Raw genomic sequence first — 27,909 nt, 5'->3', positions numbered from 1 at the left:
GCAGGATAAGCCGCTTCCAAACGGGTGTTTTAAAAATCCGGGAGGAAGTGTTATGTCAAACAGAAGATATCTTACGGTTGACGGTAGAGCAATAACTTTGATTAATACGTGATTGTTTTTAGTGAATTTGGGCGAGATGAACGTACTACGAACAATGTTTGGTGTCTGCAGTGGCTCCGCGGAGAAAAGCGAGGTTCACGACATGGTGCGGAGGATATTTGGCAATGAGCTCGTAATGAAGGATAACTCAGATCGACAGAATCAGTTAATTTGATTTACTTAATTTAACTTATTTCATTGAACTTTAAAAGTGTACTAAGCCATCTTAAAAGTATACTAAAGGGGGACTGGCAGACATTAATCATTCTTTCAGTTAACCCACGAACAAAGAAAGTTTGAAATAAAATCTTAATTCAACAACTTAACTAAAAATAAATATTACATATATTTTGTAATTACGTAATGTTTATTTTACGTGTAATTTATATGCATATTACAATTGACAGTAAAAAAATGTTAATTAAATGATCATTAAATACTGTTGAGGTTAATATCCACTGAGATATTTCATCCAATCTAGAAGTAATTTTACTTAGTAAATATTTCTATGATAAATACGTGTGAATTTGTTAAGCGGCAAATGATTTCGTATTCCTTATATTTATTATATTTAACAATTATAAAGTTTACCTTAAAAAACAATGTAGTTTTACCATTTTAAACCTACATTAGGTGTATTGTTTATATGAAAAAATATCACATATATTTTTTCTTTTTTATATTTACATATATTACATATCATATTCGAGCATTCGTAGCCCAAGGGTAGAGGATTGAGACGTGCGATTGTAGGTCAGGAGTTCAATTCCTTAGATACAATCTTATATAAATCACACTTTGTGCGTTGATTATATAACATTGCCACTAATCATAAACTTTTAGGATATGGATAGTGGCGTCCTATATCCCCTTCATAGACATCTTCCTATACTTCGTGGTGGACGTCTATGGGCTGATGGTGACCTATATTATTTTTAAAGAACTAATCAATTAGTATGACAATAATTATTTTTAAAGAAATGTTTACAAATTATGTTTATGCAATTGACAGAAAAAGCAAGTACTTGAATCACATTCGTGAAAATCTCACGAAGGTTCTTGACGCGAAAATTATGACGCCCAAATCTAAATTTGCCAAAAAACATCAAGCCATAATGGACGTAAGTTTCTAATATATATATTCATTAGTAGTATAAATTTCTGTTCGTCAGTTTTGGTATAAATAATTTGCTACTTAGTAAATATACTTACTACGATAGGTGCTGTAACGTAAAATTTGTCACCAAAACAAACAGACATCATTTTTTGAATTATTTAGGATAAATTTAGAGTACTAAACTTATTCATTGAATTCTTCTATTCATTTATAAAAAAAGTAATATATGCTTACGGATAAAACATACTAAATATATTTAGAATGAGCCCATCATCTGGTAAAATTATTAAATTTACAGAAAATAATTGTATTGATAATTTTGTTTTCACATGCTTTTAGTACTATATATACTTTTACTTATAACACTAAACACTATAAACTTTTAGTTATCAGTTTAGATTTTTGATTAAACGTTTTTGCTATTGATTTTTTCAAGACATCCTCTGCTGGTCATGGGCATCTCCATAAGGATCCTCCTAAAGGATCGATTTTTTATAGCTCTACATAACAAAAGTATCCAGTTTATTTTACAGTAAAACTATTCAGTATTGTTAGATTTAAGTCTTTACGGTAATTTCATTTCTTTGTTATTAAAAGTATATGTAAAATAAATGTACGTAATGCACTTTGGGAAAATTTGCTGAAGAATGTAGTATGTAATTATTGTTGTGATTCATGAACAACGTAGCAATCGAAACTATTGTCTAAAGTCACAAGTTGACGGGCAGGACATGGTTATGCACGAATGGCGTCGCTAATCATAGGATCAATGCCTTTCGTTTAACCAATTAACCATAAAAAAATGAAAGTATCAAAATTATCAAAGTAATTTCGTGATATTTAGAAACAGGAGACATCAGATGAGAGACCTGGACGTATTGGACCAAAACTTGTCGTTTTTGATGCTTCTACTGGTAAATAAATACTTTCATATATAAACCTAATACCTTTCACTAGACTCCATAAATCTTAACTCTTTTGTGTAAGGTTTCTCAATAAAATCCTGTATAATGTCGCTGAATTATCAGGTAATAAATTAAAAAGGTTAATTAAACTAAAATTCATTAATAAATGGTAACATAGACTTAAAGAATTTTTAAGTGGCAATAAAGCTAGGGAATGTGTTGCTCGTACTACTGTTGAGTAAAAATGATCACATTCGGATCGCAAAAAAAAAACTATATGAGTTTGTTGTGGGCTCTTCTAAAACCAGGATGCGTTTAGAATCATTGTAAGTTTAAGTTGAGAAATGCCATTTGAAGGGAGCTCACTTTATTTCTAGTTTTTTTTTTCAAAATGGATTCCTATTTCATTCTTCTCATTACGTACACAAATATTTACTATAAGTGTTCCAAAATTTATAATAATAATAAATGTATCTTTAAACAATCTAGTTTGTATGTTTAGTATCTGAAGTGTCAATAATGATCTTCGGAAATATATTTATTTTAGGCACTGGTCGTTTGGTGTTAGTCGGCGATGAAAGAGTTAGTGTCCAAGGTCTGTCTAGTTTTGCTACGATAAGAGCAACCGCTTGCGTATACAGCGGGAAATGGATGTATGAAGTACAACTTGGAACTAAGGGCATTATGCAGGTAAGTACACTTAAAATCATCTGGCAAGATATCCTATTATAAATTTTAAAGTTAACCGACACACATGTCTTTTAATAACCTATAACGGAGTATTCTTTCATTGAATGTAGATAAGTATAAGATAAGGTGGTGATGAGGTGATGATGATAACTTTACAGATCGGTTGGTGCACGGCTGGTTGTACATTTTCAATGGACACCGGTGTAGGCGACACAGCCAATTCCTACGCATACGATGGCGGCAGAGTGAGAAGGTGGAACGTTGCTACATCACCTTACGGTCATGGGTGGCTACCCGGTGATGTCATTGGTTCTTGTCTAGATCTCGACAAGGGTACTTTGGAATATTTTAGGTATTCTCTGCCTGTATTTAAAACATACTAAATGTTTAATAATAAATGGTAATAATGAATACAGTACTTAGAAAGCAGTTTTTCGCCCGTTGGGTGATTTTTGTTATTGGATCATGTCCCGTTTTACACTACTGCGAAGCATACATGAACTACAATGTTCTTATTAATGATAAATGTTTATTTTTGTTATTCTGTTTTAAGTGTAGCTATGTGTATATTTTTATTGTATTTTTATGTGTAATTGTATGTGTGTCTAAAGTGTAGTCAATGTTTATCATTTTTTGTTTAGAATTTGATAATGTATTTTATTTAGGAATGGCGTTTCATTGGGTATGGCGTTTGACAAAGTGAGTCACGGTACCGGAATCGCATATTTCCCAGCGGTCTCTCTAGCCATGCAAGAGCATCTTTACGCCAACTTTGGCCATGTGCCTTTTGTGTTAGTATTTATTTTCATTTATAATATTAACAGCTGCTTGGTAAAATGTTCTTTGTACAGAGTAGTTATTTATGTAATCATTTATTTTTAGTCTCATTCAATACGTACATTTCATTAAATTTATTTTATAGTAATCATTCGTGTACGCCTCGAAAAGAATGTCAGTAGAGCCTTATTTGGTAGAAACTAGAATCTGATTGAGCTCTCGTATAAATAGCATTTTCAACTTAAATCTACGAGAGTCACTAATACGATCTGATCTCAGAACTCCCAACAAACTCAGACTGGTTTAATTTAACTTGTACTTTAACTATATCCTTGCTATAGTAAGAGAGAAATTCATATATAAGTTTTAGTACGACTAAAAAATCCTACACACTTTAATGGAATTTTATTTATAAGTTTTTGTTTCAGTAAGGAGGTGTAAAATTAAAGATACGTCAATCTATCCATTGCTTAACTTCAAGCTTTTTGCTCCTTTCTTATTCTTGCATATGTATCTCTATTCAAAATTAATGGAATATTTAATTTAATGAAAAAATATATTGATGGTACTGGTTTTATTAGCAGCTGCAATTATGCAGCTGTAGAGACCACTCAATGTTGGGTGCCTCTTATAGATTTACAGAAGGAACGGTTGGAAGCGGTCTGCATTGAGCGCCTTCCGGCAATTTTAATATAATCATATGACCACATTGTGGGTGGACACACAACGCTGCACTTATCGATTCAAGATCTCCACCTGTAGAACCTTAAGACTCTAGCGGAAATCGGTTTTCCACGTTATTTAATCCGTGTACTGCCACTTCAACTTGCCAAACCGCTGGGCTATTTCAGTTACTTTCCGAAATTAGTTTATATTAAAATTATCTGTAAAATTCACTAATAGTGTAAAGAAGATAAGTGGTATAATTTTGCATATATTTAACAGTTTCCCTGTCGATGGGTTTGCTCCGCTGCAAGCTCCGCCAGTGAAGGAGTGTGCCCGAGCGACTCTTCTGTTTAAATGGCTCGATGCCATCATAGATGAGCTCATTCACTTATCGACTTTTAAATCAATCGATAAAAAATCTAGTAAGGTACATCTTTTTTTAAGGTAGAAGTTTGTAGAATCTTTATTGTAATAAATTAATTTTTATCAATGTCCGTACTCAATTTTTGTAATTCGGTTTTTGTTTAACATCATTATTTCAGCTGTGGGACTATACCACTGCTGGATATAGTCCCACATGTTTATAATAGGACCGGTTCCTACCGGCTTGAGTTCAGCGTCTTACAGCGTGGACTTCTAGATGGACGTCCAGTTTTTATTGCTAATATTTACATATGTAAAAAGGTTATTAATAATTTTCCTCGACACACGACAGGGCTAATACCAGAAAAAGCGTTTTAGGTTAGTGATAATGATTCGAGGGTGCCTTTGCATGCACCTGTCATTGTATGTTTTAAATTATTTTCTGTTTAATCTGTCTGTACAATATTTGACTTGAAAGCCGTCAGATTCTTTTTTTAAAACGTTGATAAATACATACGAAAGTCCAAGCTTAATATGGATTGTATTTTTCAATCATTTTCATGTTTCGTACTAGTCGTTGTTATCTTAAACTATAAGCAATGTTTGTATTATTCTATAACGCACGTCTAGTAATTCTGGAATAAATTAATGTTTAGGCTAAATCGGATTCATCGAAAGCAGCCGAGGAAGAAATAGCTCTTCGTATTGACAGTTCAAACTCCGTGTACAGCCCACGAGCGTCGCCAACCAATGTTCTTGATGTTCAAAATACAGAAGTTAAGAAAATGTCGAGAAAAGTAAGCATAAAAAGATTATTCGTAGAGTTTAAGGTGATAACGAATAATATCGATTAACGGGGGAAAACGATTTCACGATGTCAACTTATTGGAATAAAGCAGAAGAAGGCTTTACAATCGGCTTGCTTAAGTTTCCACTGATGAGATTTAAGTTTTCCCTCATAGAGTAAGTTTCTTGGCTTTGTATAGTTCCAAGCGTATTTGTCAAATTTTAACACTATAATATTGTCAATTTTATTATAATCTTTCTTACTCTCCCTTTTTGTCCTTTCCCTATCTCTCTTCCTTTTTTATATTTCTATATACTTGTTAAAAATATTACTGTATTTCTTAAATTCACATTTGTTTAAATTTTCTGTCTTCCCAAATATCTTTTAAACTACAAAAATACATTTGCAGGGCATTAGCACTTTAGTGAGTGATGTAATTTAACATATAAATGAATACAATGCAATTATAAAAATGACTACCAAAGCGCTTTATAATTGTAAAATCACCCATCATTAAATTTCATCTGAATTATACTACATCTAATTTCATCTTATTATATTATACTCGGACCATAATATTTAGAAGCAGAATTAATTACTGAAGCACACCTAGAAAGAATTTAACCTATTTAAAAGTTAAAGTATGAATTAATATACATTATATAATTTAAAACAAAAAATGTAAGTTTATTCAAACAAAATCCTTTTCCCAAAAAAGGAAAAGAAACATTAATCCAATTAAACTTTACTATTATCTAGCGATTTGGATTTAGGCTATTCTCGACTTTAAGACCGTAGACTGGAGCCTAGTTAGCATATGGCCAATTCTTGACTGTGGTCTTTAGTCACGGTTCCTTGCAACCAGGCTAGTGATAGCTTGCATACATATATAGTTAACGTATTATAATTTTGCAAAGTTTGTCGTGTAAGCGTTAACAAGCAATCGATTGAAAAGTACGTGACCCTAGAATCGGAATTGATAGCCCAAGACGAGGCTTCACGACATGGACATGCTGTAGAGTATCGTGTAAGCTTTGCGTCATCTAATGCTGATGAACTACTGTCACAATCCGAACAGAGGGTCTTAAGAAAGTCCTCGAGTTTATAGTACCACTGGATCTGCAGTACCGTGCTTTAGAAAGATGCAGCGAGGTGCCTAGGAAATTTCCAGGAAAAAGAGCCGTCCCAGAGTTGAAGGCGGACTGATGGATTATAATGGCCGATACTTCCTCCGTCTGGCGTGCGCATATCTAAGGCGCTTTCGGCAGCGCAAGGCAAAAAGAAAACAAATTATATCTTGGATGTTTTTGCAGGCATTTCTAATGTCGCTAGCTCGACTGGTGGTCATAGAACTAGGCGGTTGTTTGAAGTTGTCATATGTGGTGATTGGTGAACTTCTCACCCGATTCCGTGGATATCTGGGAGTCAAGTCCAGGAGTATAAATCTTGATCAACAAGCCGTCGAACTTTATACATTGAGTAAGAATGCAGAGTTTGTAAGTATTTCATTGAATCCTAATAGACACTCACACATTTCGCTAGAGCGTAACAACTCTCATAAAGAATAGTAGCAGGTTAAAACTTTGTCATTTGTTAAAAAGTTGTTATAGATAAACCATCTCAAACTTTTTATTATAGATAAAAACATTGTTGTATTATCAATATAATTAATATCTAAAAAAAAAACTTTTATTTACGATGTGAAGATTTATAAACCACATTTTTCATAAAACGGCTATATGTCTCTTATGTAAAAGGCTTTCTAGGTGGTTTTGCCGCATTTTATTTTGCCGCCGGACAATAGGGGTGCATAGTACAATAAGAATTCAAATGAAAACAGATAATGAGAGATAATTTTTTTAAATGTGTTTATAGTAATGCATTGATATGGGCAAGCCGTTTTATTTTATAATAGGCTAATGCCCTATAAATGTCCATTTATAGTTGGAAGGTTTTCAAAGAGGTCAGAAATTATATATGTTGATTTAGATAAAGATACTCGTAGCAACAGTTGTGTTGGGCAGAGATATAAAGAAATAGAGCAAGAGAGAGAAAGGGAAAGAAAAAAAAGAGGGAGTGTTAGAAAGATTAGTGTACGTTATAAAATAGAAGAAATTCAAATTTGATACCAGCGATTAGGATTTTTTTTCCAACAGGATGATTAATGATTAATGATTGTCTACATATCATCATTTTTATTTTAACCGTATGACGTCTCTTACTGAATATAGCCTCTCTCATAGATATAAAAAGGACGTTTTTAATAAGACTACGATTTATTTATCAAATAGGGTGCATTTAACTTGTTCAATAGGTCTAGAACATTCTTTGAAGTATTTATTTAGCGAAGTTAGAAATTAAGTGCGGCAATATTGACCTTGAATGGTCGTGAAAATTATATAAACGCTTGCCAAAAATGAAGACACGTGCCAACAAGGTAAAAGCGGGCCTTGCGGTTGCAATATTCAGCTAGTTAATGGTTTGCACTGTGCCAACCGATTTTGGCACAAATTTATCGTAAAATTTTGAACTAAAGGTTAGATGGTTACATGCGCCTTGTAACTCTGGAATAATATGATAAGCGATGGCTTTATTCTTTAATTGTTTAAGTAACTGAATACTAAGAATATCGACATGTACTTTAAAATATAACAAGCTTTTTTATTCAATTTTAATTATTTATTGTTGCAAATATTCTGATTTCTTGAGAACTTAAAGATAACAAATCCCGTATTTTATTTGATATATTTACTTAGGCCCTTTCAGAAACCAAAACAGGAAGAATTTAGTTTTTATGTTTACATACAAAACTATAAATATTGTTTCTGATTTCGGCAGACCTTTTGGCAAGTGCCTCAACCACATCCGTAATGTGTTGTAGCATCTAATACATCTGGATGTATTTATTTACATACTCATAAATAAGTTTTTAATTACGAACGGTAGTAGTGAAATTGCCAACATTAGTACGACATTGTTGAACCTACCTAGAGTAGTTGAACCGATCTAGAGTAAAGAACAAAAGTTATGCTTGATGTTAAGCAAGGAAGGTCCCTAGGTACATTAAATGGGCTTCGTTTTATAGGTCAATGTGGACTTAGATATTGCAGGATTAACTAAATCGAAGAAGCAACAGAAAAGAAATAAACATATTGTATATTTGTACAGGTAAATTTGTCGGAGAAAATACTAACCCAACCTCACACAAAACTGTGTATCTTATTAGATTTGTTGTGGACTTTTCTGGACGAATCCGCTCTGTGCGACATATTCGAGCATTGCGTTGTGAGGGAATGTTTGCTCTATGACTCTGTCTCCCCGGTAATGATTTTTTTAAATAAGTCGTGTACCTAAAATAGTAGCACTTCATTACTTAGGAGATCTAAAAGACCTTTTGCAGGACTTTCTTTTTGTGTGCCTACAAAATTATGCAAATCTACTTTATGATATAACATTTGCATTCCGTGGATAGCATTAATTGATGGCATAATGAAAAAGATATTAGACGACTAATCAGGTTTTTTTTTTTTTTTTTTTTTTTTTTTTTTTTTTTTTTTTTATTGATTCTAATTTGTATCGCTGGTGTTTTTTTTTTTACAGTATTTATCTTTCGCTTTAACTAAACGCAGACAGTGGGAGAGGGTTGCCGCTATTTGATACGGATCTTTCTTCTCCCAGCTGCGAGGCACGACAGCGTTTTATATTATTATTACAATTTTTTTTTTTTTTACACAATTTTCACTTATAACTATAGGTAAATACAGCTAAAATTTATACATATTAACAATACAATTTGGAATACACAATTATATATTAGTTGCTACATTATTTTATTTAAGTCACTGCCCAAGCGCTACAGACCGTTAAATGCCTTGAGATTTAGGACAATGTGCCGGGCCAACTCATCAAAAGATTCTGCTGTAGATTTTTTCTTGAGAAGGTCCGGTAAGCTGAACGGAGATATATTAAGGTTTTCACATAAGGTCACGTGGATATGTCTTTTGGATGCGAATCGGGAGCAGTGTCTGAGTAAGTGATCAAAAGTCTGTACTGTGGAGTCGTCACATGGGCAAGTCTCATTATCGATTATTTTAAAGCGGTGCAGGTACTGCTTGCAGTACCCGTGCCCGCTTAGTAGTTGTGTCAGATGGAAGGATGTCTTGATGAGTTTTCGCAGTTTGTTTATGTCGGTGAGTTTCGAAAGGAGTCCTATGGTATGTCGACCCTGTGCCGAGCTCTCGTATCTAGCCTGCCAAATGCGGTTGTGTTCCGCGCGGATTGCGCTCTTCACGAAACTCATTGGGAAGTAGACATAAGCCGGTGGAGAGTGCATTGCGGCAGCACTCTTTGCTGCCAAGTCGGCTTCCTCGTTACCGACGACGCCTGTGTGGCTTTTGACCCATGTAAAGTGTAATGTAGCTGGCGCGCGTGCGTGTATCTGATTGTGAATTTGTGTGACGATGGGGTGGGTGTTGCTTCTATTCTGCAGCGCGGCGATGGAAGATTGTGAGTCCGTGTGAATAATTGTGTATGTGTTCGGGTATGTTGAACAGGCCCACGAGCAGGCTTTCGAAATGGCGAGAAGCTCAGCTTGAAAGACCGAGCAAAACGAGTGAAGTTTGTATTTTTTGGAAGCAGTCTGGCGGCCTTCCATGAAAGCAAAAATTAGTACCGCAAGAAAGTTTTTTTAAGATGTCTCTTAGATCTCCAAAAAGTAAGCTAACAGTTCTTAAAAATATTGACGGAGTTAATACTAACATTGAACTATGAATTGTCATGCTTTTTTATACATATAGTATCTCTTAGTAAATGAAATATATCCAAACTTTCCATAAATCAATGTCAAGCTAAAATATATTAAATTTCATTTACCGAGAGTAGTTACAACCTGCTCTACCTGGCGATTTTGCATTTAAAAGTTTATTTGCCTATAATATCACTAATAGTTTAGTGCTTAGTAATGTTTTATAAGAGATATTTGTAGGATATGAATTTTAAACAACAAATCGAAGGTGTTTTTGTATTGTGTGTATTAATGCAACATCGTGAGACGAGGCACCATCTTGTCAAATACGTGTTTTTCAATAAGATTACGTGAGTATTATTTTAATTTTTAATTTCTTAAGAGATTGTTTTAAACTTTTCCTTCATATCTTTTATTTAATTTGTATCAGTATCCTTGGCAGTGATTAACGAGAAGTAATCTTTTCCGTGTAAATATATATGTATACATAAGTACTCTTGTATGTATGTGTATATAGTAATGTATGTATTAGTTTGTACGTACACCCTAAATTACCCTCTCCATCATATCTTTCATCTCCATCCAAAGGTTTTTCGGTAGAGATCGCCTCAAGAAATAAGACCGTCTCTTGTTATATATATATATATATGAATTGTTTCTTTTTTTCATCTATTTATTGTCTATGGTGTACAAAAAAGTGTAAATATATATGTAATACCTATGATAAATTAGAGATTCAGTATTATGTTTTGATTTTTTAATATGTGTAAATTAATTTTTTCATAAGTTGATTTGGTGTCATTGGAAAATTTAATGTAAATGATACTACATGTATTTTTTGACTAAATTACTTTAACGTCAAGAAATATATAGAATTTTTTTTAGATAACTAATTAATAATAAACATTACATAGGTTCGATAATTTCCTTAATGTGAAATGCCCAGATGAAAACGTTTTGCATACTGTCATACAAAAGCCTTGGTGGCAAAGACCTACGTCGGTGCAAGGGGAAACAGACCCAAGAATTTCTGGTTTGTATTCAATTGAATTTTTACTAATCAAGAAAAAAAATACTTTTTAAGTTTCCCATTTTAGTTGAATTGATTTGATTTCATGAAAATAATTAGTCTATAGTCTTAACATAAAACCATTAAAATATATAAATCTTATTCGAAGTGGTTTCCATTGACTGCAATACAGTCCTTTAAGTTAGTTATCGATAGCAGTACGGTCTTTCTTTGGTAAAATTTTTCACTGTCAATCATATGGATTCTTCTAGGGACTCTAAGTTATTGTAGCGTTAAGAGCAAGACTTACTCTCTCAAACTGACCAAAACGGGACATAATCTCATGGATTAAGATCAGGACTTAATGACGGCCAGTCTTCAGCTCTCATGAAGTTCGGAACGTTAGCTTCTAACCAAGATTGATGGATCAAACTTTATGACCCAGCGTCGAGTCTTACTGAAAGGACTATTCTTGGTTATCGAACATGTTGTTATTGAGGGACTTAGGTAACTTGTTAAAAATGGTATTTTGATGCACTTGTGTATTTAGATACCTTTTTCACAAAAATATCGCACAGCCACTACTTCATAGCTAACAGCCTAATAAACTATCACTGAAGTCTATTAAAAGCCTACGTTATATTCTGTTGACTAATTGGGAAGCATTTAGAGCTTTCGTAATAAATACGATTATTTTATTTGTTAAAACGTTGCTAAATTGTAAAAAAATTCTCAATTGCAAACAAAATTCTTCTGTATTCTCCCTTTGTGTACCGCTTAAGTAGCGGTTTTTCAAAATGACAAGTGTCTTATAGGCTGCAAGTACTAAGTCATATTTTATAATACACAACCTAGTTTGCTATCATCTTCTTCCAAGATAAAATATTTTTTGTTTTGGCACTACACCCACTTTATGAAATGCAATCAGATTTGGTTCTCTTTATCATCTCACTCTAGTTTAATATCAAAAAAATATTTAACAACATATTTTCGCGAAAATAAAAAAAACACACTCATATAACAATGACTGGTTCCAAATTCAAAAGTAATAATATTTTGTTTATTTTTTAATATCACAATATTTATGGCTAGACTAAGTAATATATACAATACATTGCGTTTCTTTGACAAAAACAAATATTTTTTTTTAAATCATGTGTAATATTAATGATAATGGTAATTTAGCAAGCGATTATCCTTTTCAGAAAAGGAACTGAAGTCTACTAATGACGACGATTTAGCTGTAGAAGCACAGTACAAAGCAGATTGTCAAAAAATCACCGAATTCATTCAACCACTAGAAAATATACAGGTTATATTTAATGCTTACATATTTTCGCTTTTTTCTATTTCTCTTTTTGTCAAGCGATAACAAACGTTTGGTAATAAAATTCTCTCTGTTCTAGCTGGAATTTATCCTCATTTTATTGGACAATTCAGACGGATCGAATGTCGTTCCATCGACGCGGAAAATATTTTTGGAAAAATTCAGACGATACATTATGGATAACTGTATTTTAGATATGGTGAATTTTCTTTTTTGGTAAAATTTCGTGAATATTTTTCAAGAAAATTTTGAAATAATCGCATATTGCTGGATTATATTTTAATATGTTAATGAAAGTGGTTGTTTCATTGCAGCGTCTTTTTAATGTTTCTCGCAATTCACCCGCAATATCCTGGTGTTGTCACGCTAGATTGCTCACAGCTATATTAAAACTATGGAATACGGAAAACCCTCTGCGAAATTTGTACGTTAGGTGTTTTTTTTTAAATTAAATAGATTAATTATTTTTTGGTTTAATTAATTATTTATTTATCATCTTAAAGCGAGTAGTGCCTGGAGATATTTGTGATTCGTTTTTCAGAAGTAACCCACCACATTTACCGCCGAAAACGTTCATTGACGGAGAATTAGATTTTTACAATGTTGATCGACTTGGCGGTGTTTTGCCATTTTTAGTGAGAACTTTGAGGTAATTTTTTAAAATATACAAAAAAAATGACGCAACACAATCCTAAGCTTATAACTGATGTAGATAAATGAAGTAATCTGTATACTATACTAACATTACTATTACTACACTAAAATGTTTTAAAAAATTCTTAATATCTTTAGTCTGTGTTTAAAGATCAAAGCAAACGTTATAAATATTTATGTGCCAGCGCTCTACTAGCGCTCACTTGTTGTTCACAGACAAGATCTCATAGATGTCTTGGGAGAAGATAATCCGTTTATACAAAGTTTCGAGCCGAATTACAATCGTGCTGGTGGGATTGACGCCGGTACGAATTCAGTGTTGCCTATTTGCTTTATTGTTAATTCCTGTACATTATATGATTTAATTTAGTAGATGGTTATGTCGAGTAATAAATTTAGAATACATGCACATATGTAGAGTCATGTTAGTAATGGTACATAAAAAAACAAGAGTATAAAATTTTTAGGGGTCAGTGAAATGGCAGCAGGATCCCCAGCGTTGGCTTCTTTACCACAAGTAATATCTTCTATGGCTAGATTTATGCACGCCGCTATGCCCCCAATGCCAAACAGGTGATGAATTAAAATTAAAATATATATCGTAACTCACAATAACAATAACTGTATTTAAAATTCTAAAAAACCTTCAGAAATATTTTATTTTACATAGGGAAATTGTGCTATGTAACTGGTTACTATAATTTGCTTACTTAGATAAGAAGTTTTTTCGCTGAATGTTTTTGAATGATTTAGTTTGTGAAGGATACACGCTAATTATTACATTGCTTGACATTGTTTTGACCACGCACATGCGAAGCGTAGGACGGTCCACCATCGCTGGATATAGTCGCTTCCAACCAGTCCTATTCGTAAATTTACGAAAGAGGTATACACACGGTAATGGAGGTTCTAATTCTGAAATGAATGATGACTTTGTTGCAATAACTTAATTTATAAGTCAGTAAAGATTTGTCTCAACACTTTTGAAGAACCACTGGAGAGACGGCGCTTGCTCTTAAAGGCACCAGGTCTATGATGCCTGGTGCTGGAGCAATAGATGTCAGGTCAGCGCACCTACGGTTGCTCGATGGTCTACTTGCTTTATATCATGGTGCTGCTATTAAGCATGCTGAAAAGGTATGCTACATTCGTATTTATTTTTATCTATTTTTATGGAGGGAAGGGGGGGAGGGTCTATTGCTGAAATTATGTTCCCTCTTGCTTGCTACAATTTTTTTAACCATTACAACATTAAAAATGATTATGGAGGTAAGACTTCAATCTGAAAAATTAAACCTATTTGGAACCGATATAGGTTCAGTCAAAATAGATTGTGCGGTGCCAACATCGTGCGGACTAAACTTCAGCTGCCTCGATAGTAATTTTCTCTTATTTCGTATTTTGGGACATTCCATCGAGTCATGATGCCCGTTCTCCTTCACACCACAAAAACTGCGATAAGAAAATTTATATAATGGAATATGCCAAGATCTCAGCCTTAAAACAATTCTTACCAATTGTCCATCGTCCTTAAAATCGGCAAACCACGGCATACGAAGTGACACTGTGTTGTAATGTCTTAGATCAAATCCCCTTAACTTTTGAAGTGTTATTAAAGTGTTCTTTTTTCAAAAACCATAGTATTAAATTTGTGTAGGATTTCTGTATAATCAGAAAACATACTAATACAAGTAAATATCTTTTTCGTCATTTTATTTGCATCTTCGTTACATGGTATGCCACTATGAACTGGAACTCAAAATGATTTGCAGTCGCCTATTAAAGAGTGAAACAAAATCACTTGAATTACATTTATATCGTACCTTTCAAAGTTCGTCTTTGAAATGTTTTAAGTAAAATAAATCTTAAAAGGATATTTTGCATTAAAATATTTTTTTAAGCTCTGCGAATTAAGAGATAGTCAACTGGATTTGGCGGACTGCCTACACGATATAGAACATCGAATGGCCACTGTAAGCTCGGAAATGAAGGAAGGTGTTGGTATGTTATGTATATTAATAAGGTTGTTTATCTCGAATTATGTCATATGTATTATGTATTTTTCTTCTTAAGAGAATTACGATGATGTTTGTTTACTCTACTTTTACATTTTGTTCCATGTTTTGTATAACTTACTAGCTATGCCCACGACTTAGTCTGCGTAGAATATCATATAAAATGTTTTTTTTTTGTTAAAGAATTTTTTCTAAAATAAAAGTAGCCTAAGTCAGCCAGCATAAGTCCCGTCAAAATCGGTTCAACCATTTCAGGGATTAGCCGAAAAACAGACACACAAACAACAGTAATTTTTGTATATGTATCGTGTATATACTTATTTATATGCATGTAGTAAAAAGCGATTATTTTAAAATAAACAAACAAACAATCCAATTTATTTATATGTAAAGATTGTTCGAAAACTATTTCTTAATTAGTTATTTTCTTTACAATCTTAGGACATTAGTTTTTGCCTTCGGATTTGTATAATAGCGAAGAATCTAATGTAAATTTTATAATATAAGGTTTTACTAAATTAAATAAATAAACAGGGTCAAGAATAGAATTAACGGAAGGGGATAAAATTAAAAAACAATTAATGGAGAGGATGTTAAAAGAGCTAGAGAGATCTAAATCGATTTATGAGGTACTGTTTTTATTTTTACTTTTAAAGTTTAAATTTACTATTACTTATACAAATAAAAATGGTTATTTTTTTCTCAGACAAATAACATTATTAATTATATATTTCACTCTATAATATTTTAATGCACGTATATGTGAAGTTATTGTCAAAGGGAAAAGAATCTATTGTATTTAACATTAATTTTATTGTAAAAATTTTTTAGAAGCATATGATTTCCGTGATTTAGTTTGTTAAAATATTTTTTAATAAATAATACAAAAAAATTGTTTAAGGACTATGTTGGTTTAAACAGATGGCTGGCTATAATTTTTTAAATAAATAAGATATAGCCTGCTTTTAAATGTGATGAAAATTAATGATATTTTAGGAAAAGCTAGAGTCCGGAGCGCTACAAATGGCATGGGTAATAGGTGCTATTTGGACTAAACAACGACAGCGCGAACTAGCAAAGCACTTCTCTGGTGTCCTTCTCTCCTTGCGTCTCTCTTCCGACCCGGATTACGCAACTCATATTGAAGTACGATAATTATTTTTATACTTATTTTATGTATTAATAAGTAATTTAAATATATCAACAAAGCGGTGGAAATTTCAGTAGACCAGAAATTTTAATTCTATTAAAAAAATTATCTCGTCAGCTTAGGTTGCAAGCAAAGAAATTTTACCCGGGAAGAGTTCACTCCTTGGTAATTCGAGTTACGCATCACTTCAACTGGAATATACTTCAAGCTCGGATCAAAGGTAATTGAACAAAGAAGTTTTTAGATTTATTAATGGAAAAACAGATTATTTAAGAATACAGTAAAATAGTTTTAGTGTCCGAATCAGAGCTCAACGGACTTATTGTGTAGTAGTAATGTTTTTTTTAAGGTTTTTAAGGTTTTTTATTAAGGTCCACACTTCTTACGGGCACAGTTGCTTAGTAAGCTGTGGAGAGGGTTATGCTAGGGATTTATCTATGAGATCGAATTAGGAATGTAGAGATCCGAAAACCGATGAATATCACCGACACAGCCTAGCCGATTAGCAAGTTGAAGTGGCAGTGGGCGTGCCCGGATAGCGCTCAGAACAGATGGCTACTGGAGGCTCTGGACTGGAGAGCATGGACCGGCAACTGCTGCTTAGGATGTCTAGCCAAAACGTTGACAGAACACCCTGATATGATATTTAAAGACTATGCGTGTAGGCAGCTTTCTATTGATTTTATTGGATATCTATGTAGTATCTAAATTATTCTTTTTTTATTATTTTATTAACTATAAATTATATTAACTAATTCTGTTTTGGATGCACTGGAGTCCTGCCTCTATAATGATGGTAATGATATTCTTTACATAGACACTATGTTAAATAAAGTCATTAATTCTTTTGTATATATTTAGTAATTAGACACTTATACCAGATTTTTATTGACAATGGCCTAATGGCTCCAGGAAGTTATTAAAGTCATATAAAGCGTGTATTATGTAAGAATATCTTAAACAGTAAAATGAAAGAAAATAGAAATTATTATATATATACTTATATATATATACTTGAATAGAGAATCAAGTGCTGTTAAGAAAGGTGGAGTCTAAGAACAATGTCATTATCTTGATTCATTTCGATCCCGGCAATATTTTATGATTTATAACCAATATCATCGACGGAAGAAAATTTAATGTTAGCACCATATTTGTGAAATATAGTTTCACTGGTTATATAAATTGAGTCATAAATGTAAAATATGTTATTTACGAGTTTATAAAGCTGTATGATTTTTATTTATTGTGATATCAAACAGCCATCAATATACCATCGAGATTGTTAAGTACTTCATTAAAAAAGGCTTATAGCGTTCTTAACTAGAGCATAATCACCTTTTAGTTGATTTACTTATTTTGACAAGTAATTCGCGCACTTTCTACCTACATTTTATTAAATTAATTAAAATGTGCCAATATAATTGAGCAATTTGTAAAAACTACAAACATAGGAGAAATTTTAATACTGCAAGGGAAAAAAAATTTATAACATAGTACCAAGTCTAAACTATATAACCTGCACTAGTTGGTCCTCTCATGTTTTCTTTATCGTGAGTAATTTGTATATCTTTTCAGTCCGCAAAGCCAAACATCCAGAGCTGCCACACCTCGACAAGGATCTCAAGCACATATTAATCATATAAATCCACGTTAGTTAATTATCTATTTATTTTAGAACTTTTTATACATTTTCGTAAAATGTATAACTTAATGCCGAATGCATTCTCTTTTTTAATTTATAAAGCAGGTGAATCTAGTTAATATAAAATACTAGAAATAGAATTAATGAAGTGAAATTAAATTAAGAAGAAAGAGAATCACGTAAAAACAAACAAATAAGGTAATAGCTACTACATCATATAATTATATCTTAATATACCGTAACGTATATGTACATGTATATGTATATTTAAATATCTACATATACTATTAAAATAAATATATTAAATAATAAAATCCAGCTATCGTGATGATTCATCTCTGCTTAATTGACTTAGTTATATTAATTTATTTGTGTATTTAAAGCTACGAGCGTAATGAAAATTAACGAAGATTTAAGTTGAATAAAGTTTGAACGACTAGCATTATAATACATATATTGTTATGTACGTATCTCCTTTAATTTATTTTTTTCTTTCTTTCTTTATTCTCTCTGAGACAAGTGCGATCCAAGTAGGTATGATTTTTATTTATTATTATAATTATGTATTACACCGTTCTTATTATATATGCTATATGTATATGTATGTATACATATTAATTTTGTAATTATGTATGTTTTGTCTATATGTACACATTGACTACCCGTTATTTATATTTCTGCTGTTTCCCTACTGTGGTTGTCTGGAGAAAATTGTCTCGTGTGATGACCGCCTATTGTACTTTTTTCTCTACTATTAAGCACTTATGTATATATTTTTAAGGTGTACAAAAATAATATTAGCTAACTAACTTACTACATTTACTGAACAGTAAGGCATCGTAAAAATTAACTATTATTTTTGCATTAAGGAGTGCAAAGTTTTGCATAGCTTAACGTATAATTTTTTCATAATTTAACTTTCTTTGATCGTTATTATTGTACAATTTTGTGAGGTTCAGATGGTAGAACATATAAGACATCTAAGACTTGGTCTAGATAGATAGGAGCTCTTTCAGGAGTTTCTTTATTTAGCTCGTTGCGTTATTTCTCTTAGTTGGTAGGCCACTCAAGTCTTAAGGACGCTAAAGCGGATGCTTCATGGAGTAATTTGGCAAAAGGATCAGAGAGGAACTGCTCTTATTCGATATTAATTTAAAATTTCAAGAATTTTGAAACTCGTATAAATTCATATATATCACACAAGTAACACTTAAAAATTAATTTCATTTAACAGATTTTACGGTAAATTGTGCGTAACTGTATTTCCATGCCAGTTTAATTGTTTATATCAATAATTTATAAACAAATTTAGAACTGTGAGGTTTTTAATGGAATTGTTTATAATCTTTTATTAATAATTAGATGAAAGAACACGTGGATTTGCAGAATCATTGTTTGCGTTTATACCGGAATACCACGTGGACGCCATGTTGGAACTGTGCAACAGTTTGAGACTTTACATGCATCCCACTGTACCTATACATCAAATAGAAGGTATGTTATATTCTCAAAGTAATAATTAATAGCATTAGGTGACATCAATAAATAAAATATTGTATTAAAGTTGTTTTGTGAGTTAGATTGGGAAGAATTGATGGTTTCTTGTGCGTCTTTCCTTTGCGCTGAGTTCGCGGATCAACGAATCGTGCTGGCCAGTACGAGGGAATCGCTCGTGCAAACTCTTGCATCGTTCGCCACGCAACCGGCCACCATGAGGGCGATAGAGAAGGTGCCCGTAAAGCAGTGAGTTCACATTTATGCTCTCAAAAATTCTCCTAGAGAACGCATCAATGCCTCTCCATGTTAAACTTTAACACATTGCAGAAAGGTGCCGGCTATTTCGCAGTATCACAGTAATACCATAAAAATAACTTGTTGCCGTCTTTTAATGCCTTTCGTGATGAATAGAAGGTTCTTTAGCAATAATCTTATTAAATAAACGCGTACGTCACAAAGTAAGGTCACTTTTAGAGAAAGAAAAAAATTAGCTTTAATTGTAATACAAAAGGTACGATTAGACTATGTAATAACGTTTTCACAGGCAGATGTGCATGGTGGAAGAGTTGGTGAGGCCTTATCAGAACCGTGCTTGGGCTCAGTCCAACTGGGTCCTCGTTCGCTTTTGGCATGGCTCCGGCTTCGGCTTTCGACACCGACAATGGCCACATTTGGCTGCCAAGTACGATAACTTTAGTTCCTCATGTATTAATTCAGTAACTGGCGAATCCAGGCATTTGAGTTCTCTGAAATATTTGCTAAATGTCAAGTGTTATTTTAATTGTAAGCAAAATATTACACAAGCAAAGATTAATTATTTATTTTTGAATAACAGAAAATACGAAAAAAGTATTATCAAACTGTAACCCTAGCCAACGACTTCAAGTCAATTTAATTGTGTGCTTATTTTCACTTATTATATTTAAAATGCTGCTTCTGGCATTTATTTTAAAAGCTATTGATTTCTTCTATTTTTATAAATTTCAGCATTACAAAGTTCTAAAGTAAATAATTTTTAATCTTAAAGTATCTTTTTTGAATCGTTATATATAGTCTGTTTTGACAACTTTTAACACGAATATCTGGCGATTTAATTAGGAATAAAAATTCCTTATTTAAATTTAATGCTGCCTTAAGTAGGCTACTAAAAAGCATGTTCACCGAATATTTTTTATAGATTTGGCGATAGAGAACCCACCGTGAATAATATGGGCGCTAAAGTCGACGCTGGATTAATGAGTCAATGCTTTGGTAAGTTTAAAATTACTTTGTAATTATAATATAAGGTACATTACAGTAAACATTACACTGTCCTTGAGCTACCTATAATTATAACCCATAAATAGTTATGTTATAGAACTGTACCCTGATTACTTTATAACTATAAACTTTATCCAATAATCGTAAGTAGATTGTAAATTATAGAAATGTATGTAACACACTGACAAGGAGGGTTTTCGTATAATGTTCCCCTTACCATGTTTGGGGACTTTACATTATCATTCTCCATTAATCCTTTCCAATTTATTATTTGCTTTCCTTCTGTCCTCCGCGATCTCTTTCTTCCTTTCTCTTTTATATCTTCTTTAACACCTCGCCTTCCTTCAAAAATCAGAACTTACACACGCTTAAAATATATAAAAATATACCATATTTCTCTGGACAAAATTCTTATTACTAAGTATTATTAGGTTATTACTAACTTGTATTTTTATAATCTTAATATTTACAATGGTTTTGTTACATTACCACGACACGTCGGCCGGCTTATAAGCAGAAACAATATGTAAAATATAATCCAGGCTACCAATTATTAATGATTTTATTATTATTTATTGTCCTACACAATCTCTTTCTTTGCTTTTCTTTCATATCTTCTTTCACACATCGCCTACTTTTCCTCGTTCTTATTCCTAGGTCATAGATTAATACAGTATGACACGATGGGTTAGTGATATAACAAACGTAGCACTTATAATTTATTATATAAATTTACTTAGATTATAGATATAACTAGCAGCTTAGCGGAAAAGGATTGAGATTGGCGATCGCAGGTCGCGCATTCGATTCCCGTCATACAAACTTACATAATTCACACTTTGTGCATTAAATTATATGGGACTACCACTGCTCACAAACAAGTTCCCAGAGGATGGACAACTGCGTCCATGGGCGTCTATGGGCTGAAACGACAAATGCGGGCGTTTTCCGACGACCTGAATGTTACTTTATATTACATTAAAGGTATTTACATCAGGTGATACTTAAATAACGAGTTTATGATTTTCAGGACCTTGTCCATCTGAAGTAATTCAGGGCCGAATAAGAGATTATCTCTCAGCTAACCCAAAGGACGCCGCTTCATACCTCAACTCCCTGCTTAGTCAATTAAACTGGGCTTTCTCGGAATTCATTACAATGATGCAAGAGGTATCTGTTTCAGTTTGAGTGATTTTAATTGCTTCTATGTACCTTATTTTAGTTTACTGGAGATTTTTTTCTACATTATTACATCGATTGTATATATCCAAGCCTTAATTACTAGATTGATAGTTTTTTTGTTATTTAAAAATAAAAATAGTCAGAAACGCTATTGTTGAAATAAAATTAGGATGAACCTGGTAATTCTTTGCTTAGAAAAGAGCAATCGACCAAGTTGAGGTTCGGATTTTTCGGCTATCTTTAAGTACAGAGTGATGGCCCAAGCTCAGGTGCTTTCTCGGAGACTCTTGAGCCAGGATACTCTACGGAATATCTGCCGAAAAGAAATTCGATGCACAAAGTTCAACGGGCACTTAATTTCGTAACATTGCATGTAATATAACAACTCGAGCTGCTGCGCTCTGTCTGCACAAGCTTATGAAATCTGTAAATGGTAGTAACGCAACAATTTTCTATCGGAAAAACAAAAGATAGTTGAAGTTGTTTTTTCAGATGGACAGGGTCCACATCGACGCCCACTTAGAACCGCGTCAAATAAAATTGTGTGCGACTTGTTTCGATCTATACCATGGGCTGGCTAGAGCACTGGAAATGACGTTGCATCTATTGCCCACTTTGCTCACAAAGCCAGAGGCGAGTGACAACCAAAACGAGCTGCTTCTGGGTCGGACTTGTCAGGTAGATTATTGTTCAATTATGTATAGTTTGTGGCTAAGTATTCCATACTTTTAAATCGTATGTAAGTGGATTTTAAATTATAAATTTATTACCTGCCAACTTCTAGAAAAATTTTTACTACTCATTGGAATGTAGCATTCCAAAATAAAATTAATAAATTGAGGAAACCTATTTGAGTGTGGCAATGTAGATTTTTTGTCTAAAGCTGTGGACTTTTGAATCTAACAGAACCTACATAAAAATTTTTGTTAAATGTTCGCGCTCTATATATATACATAGATAATTGAGGAGAGGATGAAAGGCGATCCAAAGAAGGAAAAAAAGAATAAATGGCAATATTAGATTATGTGATTTATGTTAGAAGAGTTAATGAACGATTATGTGAAAACTGGAAGAAGAGACAAAAAAAAAACACATGTGAAAAATTTATTTAAAATGTAAAAGTGCCTTTCCCTTTTTGTGCTAGAGGGTGTATGATAGGCTTTCGAACAGGGATCACAAAAAAGCATATTTGAAGCTCATTCATAGTTGCTCCATAAATAAACAAAAAAAATTTACAACACGTGCTTCTAATTCATAAAAAAATATATCGTATTTCTTTTAATATAAAGTTAGTAATACATTGTATTTATATAATTTTAACAACGATTTTGTTACATAAACACGACCGTTTGGTCGGCCTAAAAGGAGATTTGTATCTCTAATAAATATATAGGTATAAATAAATTATAATCCAAGATATTCAACATTATTTGATTATTATTTATTAGGAAAACTACAATTACGTATTATAATTATACATAAGTAAAAAATATTTTAATAGTATATAGATAGATGCATACACAACACGGGTGAAAACTTTACACACATACAACACGGTGTTTACGATAAACTAACAAAAAAAAATTTTACTCCAATTTGAAATGTCATTACGATGCAAAGAAAAACTGAATTTGTGATTGCATTATAAAGGTTTAGGCTATGTATATTTACAGCTATGAAGTTAATAAATAATTTAATTGATTTAATGTTTTAATAATATTTAACGATTGTTCGCAAAAATAAGTTTACTATTTCATACACTATAACACTTTGAGGTCGTTATATAATCACTGTTATTTTGTATGGTACTCTATATTTTTTATTTGTTAACATACTAACGATTATACGGCTTAATATTTTTTTTGTTAAATATTTAATAAGGTGGGATAGCCGTTTTCACTTATTGTGGTTTATATGGGAAAAGTAATGTTGTTTTTACTTTTTTTTCCGGAAAGTTTTTCCATTTATCTCTCCGTAAGGACCTCCCTTGTGCCTCGAATAAAATTTAAAAAATTTGGCTTAATTGATCGAGCCGTTTTACCTTTCGGGATTACAATTTTTTTTTGTTAATTAATATTAATATGAATTTATATAAACATCTAAAGGCTATGTTTTTATTGTTTATTAGAAGGATGGCATAGCTTGCTGTCTCTGATTTTCACTAAATTTTGTTAATTTGGTTTAATACAGCTTACAGTTGGCCAATTTTAGATCAATCGTATAAATAACCAACGCCTAGGATTTTTTGAAGTTTGAGTCGTAAGAAAAGTTTAGTAATGTATTGATACTTCTACTGTTTCCATACTATAGTTGTACTTTTTTGTTTATTATTATGAAACTATTCAAATGAACCATAGCGTGTACGGAATATTAAATTAAACTAAATTAAAGGTTTTTCTTATGTCTTAAATTTATTGTTTAGGAAGTTTTAAAGGAGGCATCTACTTCGGTTGGAAAATTGGCTATAGACGATGGCCAGAGGTGAAAGGATGTAGTAAAGTGTTAACTTTAACCGAAGTCCGTTATATAAAGCACACAGCCTAACATTGGCTTTAGTTAACAGTCACGAACTTTTTACTTACTTTGTATTTGTAATTGTAGTGTATGTTTATATACCTAATACGTTATTTCGTTTTATTTGATATCAGGATGATGTCGTATTCATATTTATTCAGCGGCAGTACTACTCTCTCTGCGAGGATGACGCTCACACTCTGTATGCAGCCTTTGGGTTGGTTTGGAGGTTTAGTGGCCGATGTGCGCCGGACCGAAGTGGCTAAACTACATACTTATATTATTCCTACTGTTTTAGATCCTCATGGCGGTTATATCACGTGTGTGCGTTCGTGGTGGAGGCGGTGCTGGTTTTGCTCGTCTGGTGGCCAGAGGTCTCCCCGACACGGATCGTGTTCACTACTACGTGGCTTTGGCGCCCGTGGCTGGCTGCCTTATCAGAGTATTAGAGCCAGAACTTCCGGCTGACGTTAGTAATGCGGACATAATATGATCTTAAATTTTGTTTTGATAGTTTTCCTCTAGCCGAGTGCAAACCGACTTTGCTCGCGTTTATATTAAGAATTTTGTTTGGTTACCACTGTTAAATAAACATTTACATATATATATGTATTTATATGTGTATAACAATAACTTAACATAATAATTCTGATCACATACTTCTCTCTTAAGAAAATGATTAAGGAAATAATAATAATCCCGAATTTTAATTATCTTTTCAAGAATTATAGCTTGAGAAAAAAGTAAATGTAACTGTTTTTCCCAACTAATTCTGAAAAAGCGCACATGTTTCTAATAAATATTTCAAGATTGTAAGAACTTGGGGGAATTGTGTTATTTGAAGATTTATTGCTGACGCCCGGCTATCGGAAAAGTATCTCAAAGTTACTGTACTATTTTTTTTTTATTAATTGAGTATGTTGTTTTCAGCATCTAATAAAAGTATCAAGGGCGCTTGTAAATGAGCCACTGTTTCGAATTGACGGTCTCGAGTTCATGTTGGGCAAGTCGGAAGATAAACAGTTCTCCTTCTATGACTGTGAGTTTTTACTCTAAGTTAGTTTAACTCTAGTTTTTGCTCTAAATAATGTTTGCTTTGATTTCGGATACTCTTTATAACGAAACATTTGAAATTAAAAACATGTCCACAATTGTCTTTGTGTCTAGAAAGAAAAATATGCAGTGACTTATGACAAAAATATAGGTGATAAATAAAAGTTAAATAAAAGAGGTTGTATAAAGGCGGTCTTATCGCTCGAGGCCATATGTAAGAAACTAAAAAATAAAAAAAAATTGCACAACATTTATTCAAAATCACTTTCTAAAGAGGGTCATGCTTCTCAGTTGTGAGGAATACGACGCAAGGAGGTTTAATTAAAAGGACATGTTAACATGATTCTTTATGCAATAGATTATTTTATTATCAGTATATTCTAGAACTTTGGTACCGCGGTAACGGTGTTTCAAACATCAGTCGGTAGACTAAATCCTTTTTAAGGCTGTAAAACTTGCTGCAAACCATAGTTCGAATATATATTCGTACTAAAATAATATATAATCCTGGTCAAAATGATAAAAACGGCGACAACGGATAGCGTAATGTACCATGAGTCTACACAATTATTAAAGTGTATATCGAAATATATTATTACTTATTATTCACTGCATTAGACTTTTTCAAGGTTCTATTTCTTTTTTTGAGTAATTCTATACATAAAATAAATCGTTCTTTAATTGTACCGTATAAGCCTTTTTACCTATTAACTCAGGGTTATCGGTATTAAACAAAAATCTACTTAATTACACTGTTAGGTGTTATGAAAGAATATAACAGAGAATAGAATAGAGCAGATATAATTTTCAGCTACCAGTGTAATAATTCTCTTAGACATCCGCAAGCCCCGGCGGTTCAACCGACAACCCTTTTTTTTGTGTCAATGGGGCGAAGTTTTTTTATATCCTATCTATCACCTATACTAAGAATTAACTTATATTCCTCCATCAAAAGCAGTCCTGCCAACAAATAATTTTGTTTTTGTATTCCATTTGAATAAATTATTCATAATGAACATGTTATATTATACTATATACTATGTATAATAAACATGTCATTTCCAGATCCGGATGACGTAACATTAGATGAATTAAAGGCTATTGAAGATGTGATCAATCGTTTGCGGATAGCAAGAGATGCAGTCGTCAAAATCAGTTCACCGGGTTCCAGTGGGACGCAGTCTGAGCTGCTTTGTACCATTTGCTACGCTAGGCCTGCAGATACTGCGTTCGTGCCGTGCGGCCATCATTCCTGCCGGTAAGCATTCGTAATCATGATTGCAGTCAAAAGACGTCCACTGCTGGGTATAGGCTTTCCCCATAGATTTCTAATACGACCAGATGTTATAGGTCTGCATCTAGCTTCTTCCCGCGACTTTGTCAAGGTAGACCCATATGGGTGGATGGCCTATGAAGTGCATGTTGATACATGATTGTCACACCAGAACCTTGAGGCTCCAAAGACTGTCTGCTCCGCGAGTTATGTAGCCTGCCATCTGCCTCTTTAACTTCCGATCTGATGCCCTATTACGTTTACTTCTTTGTTCGTCTACGGATCTTTTCGTTTCTGAGTGTGTTAGTTTGCCAATGAGGCCCGAAATGAAAGGCCACGTTTCTGTTATAAGTCATCACTAGGAACACACATTGGTGGTAGACCTTCGTCTTAAGGCGTCGAGGGAAATCGGACGAGAAGATGTTTCATAGTTTTCTGAACACTGCCCAGGTGAGTTGGACCTCTTTCTCAAAGATAGGCTTAGAGAGTTTGATTGTTTTACACAGTTAAGCATTCAGCTTTCAACGAGCTGTGATTGACAAAGTTTTACATAAAAGTAAAGGTTTAATGTAGAAAAGTGGTAAATAACCTCTTTTAAGAATCTGCAAAACATCGTTTTGCATAAGTTAGTAATGATACGGATCTCCTCAGCTCAATAATTTAGTTAGACACACCACCTTAAATCAAAAAATAATGCTCGGGTACTTCTATTTGATAACAGACATATGCCGAGAAGATCTCTTGCAAAAGAGTTCTCTTGGATGTTGTTATACCATCAGATGTTGAACGAATTCTATAAGGAGTATGCCTATTTTTTAATTTTGGTGTCTTCAGTGTAAGTTAAAACTTAAACCTACTTATCGCATTATTTGTGGAGGATTTCCGAAATTTATTCAGCTGTGAGGTCATGCAATCCAACAGAAAAATAAATAAATGTAACATATTTGAGGGTGATCAATTTGTACAGGAAGATCGGAAATAGGAGTAAAAGTTTAACACCTATAATCAATAACCCCGTATACTTGGGAGTCCTTACTCCTAAACTTACAGGATGATTGATTATTGAATAAAAAACTTTTTTGCAGGCCGTGTATTATGCAGCACCTATTGAACAGTAAACAATGCTTCTTCTGCAAGGCAGATATTGAATCTGTGCGCGAAATGGAGCCCGCCAATAATTGA

At 32.9% G+C, this 27,909-nt stretch overlaps 1 protein-coding gene across 1 annotated transcript; it reads left to right on the top strand.

The window, feature by feature from the left end:
* Positions 1-136: 136 nt before the first annotated feature.
* LOC137925547 (E3 ubiquitin-protein ligase RNF123-like) lies at positions 137-27,909 on the top strand. The gene is given in 34 exon segments (XM_068769005.1): positions 137-264; positions 1,112-1,220; positions 2,061-2,130; positions 2,669-2,811; positions 2,970-3,163; positions 3,477-3,602; positions 4,534-4,681; positions 5,274-5,414; positions 6,718-6,900; positions 8,573-8,725; positions 10,389-10,498; positions 11,063-11,244; positions 12,363-12,469; positions 12,564-12,683; positions 12,799-12,908; positions 13,026-13,133; positions 13,355-13,443; positions 13,606-13,711; positions 14,128-14,275; positions 15,040-15,143; positions 15,695-15,782; positions 16,150-16,299; positions 16,426-16,523; positions 17,882-17,959; positions 19,318-19,442; positions 19,529-19,691; positions 19,990-20,127; positions 20,623-20,696; positions 21,736-21,875; positions 22,380-22,565; positions 24,700-24,870; positions 25,332-25,440; positions 26,520-26,712; positions 27,813-27,909. Coding segments are annotated over 34 exon segments (4,389 nt in total).

This window comes from Battus philenor, unplaced genomic scaffold (assembly GCF_028537555.1).
Source record: "Battus philenor isolate CCGP_79_NKW_IND1 unplaced genomic scaffold, ilBatPhil1.0.hap1 SCAF_27, whole genome shotgun sequence".
NCBI classification, from domain to species: Eukaryota; Metazoa; Arthropoda; class Insecta; order Lepidoptera; family Papilionidae; genus Battus; species Battus philenor.
Note: the sequence above shows the minus strand (reverse complement) of the source record. Positions and strands in the feature narration are given on the sequence as shown.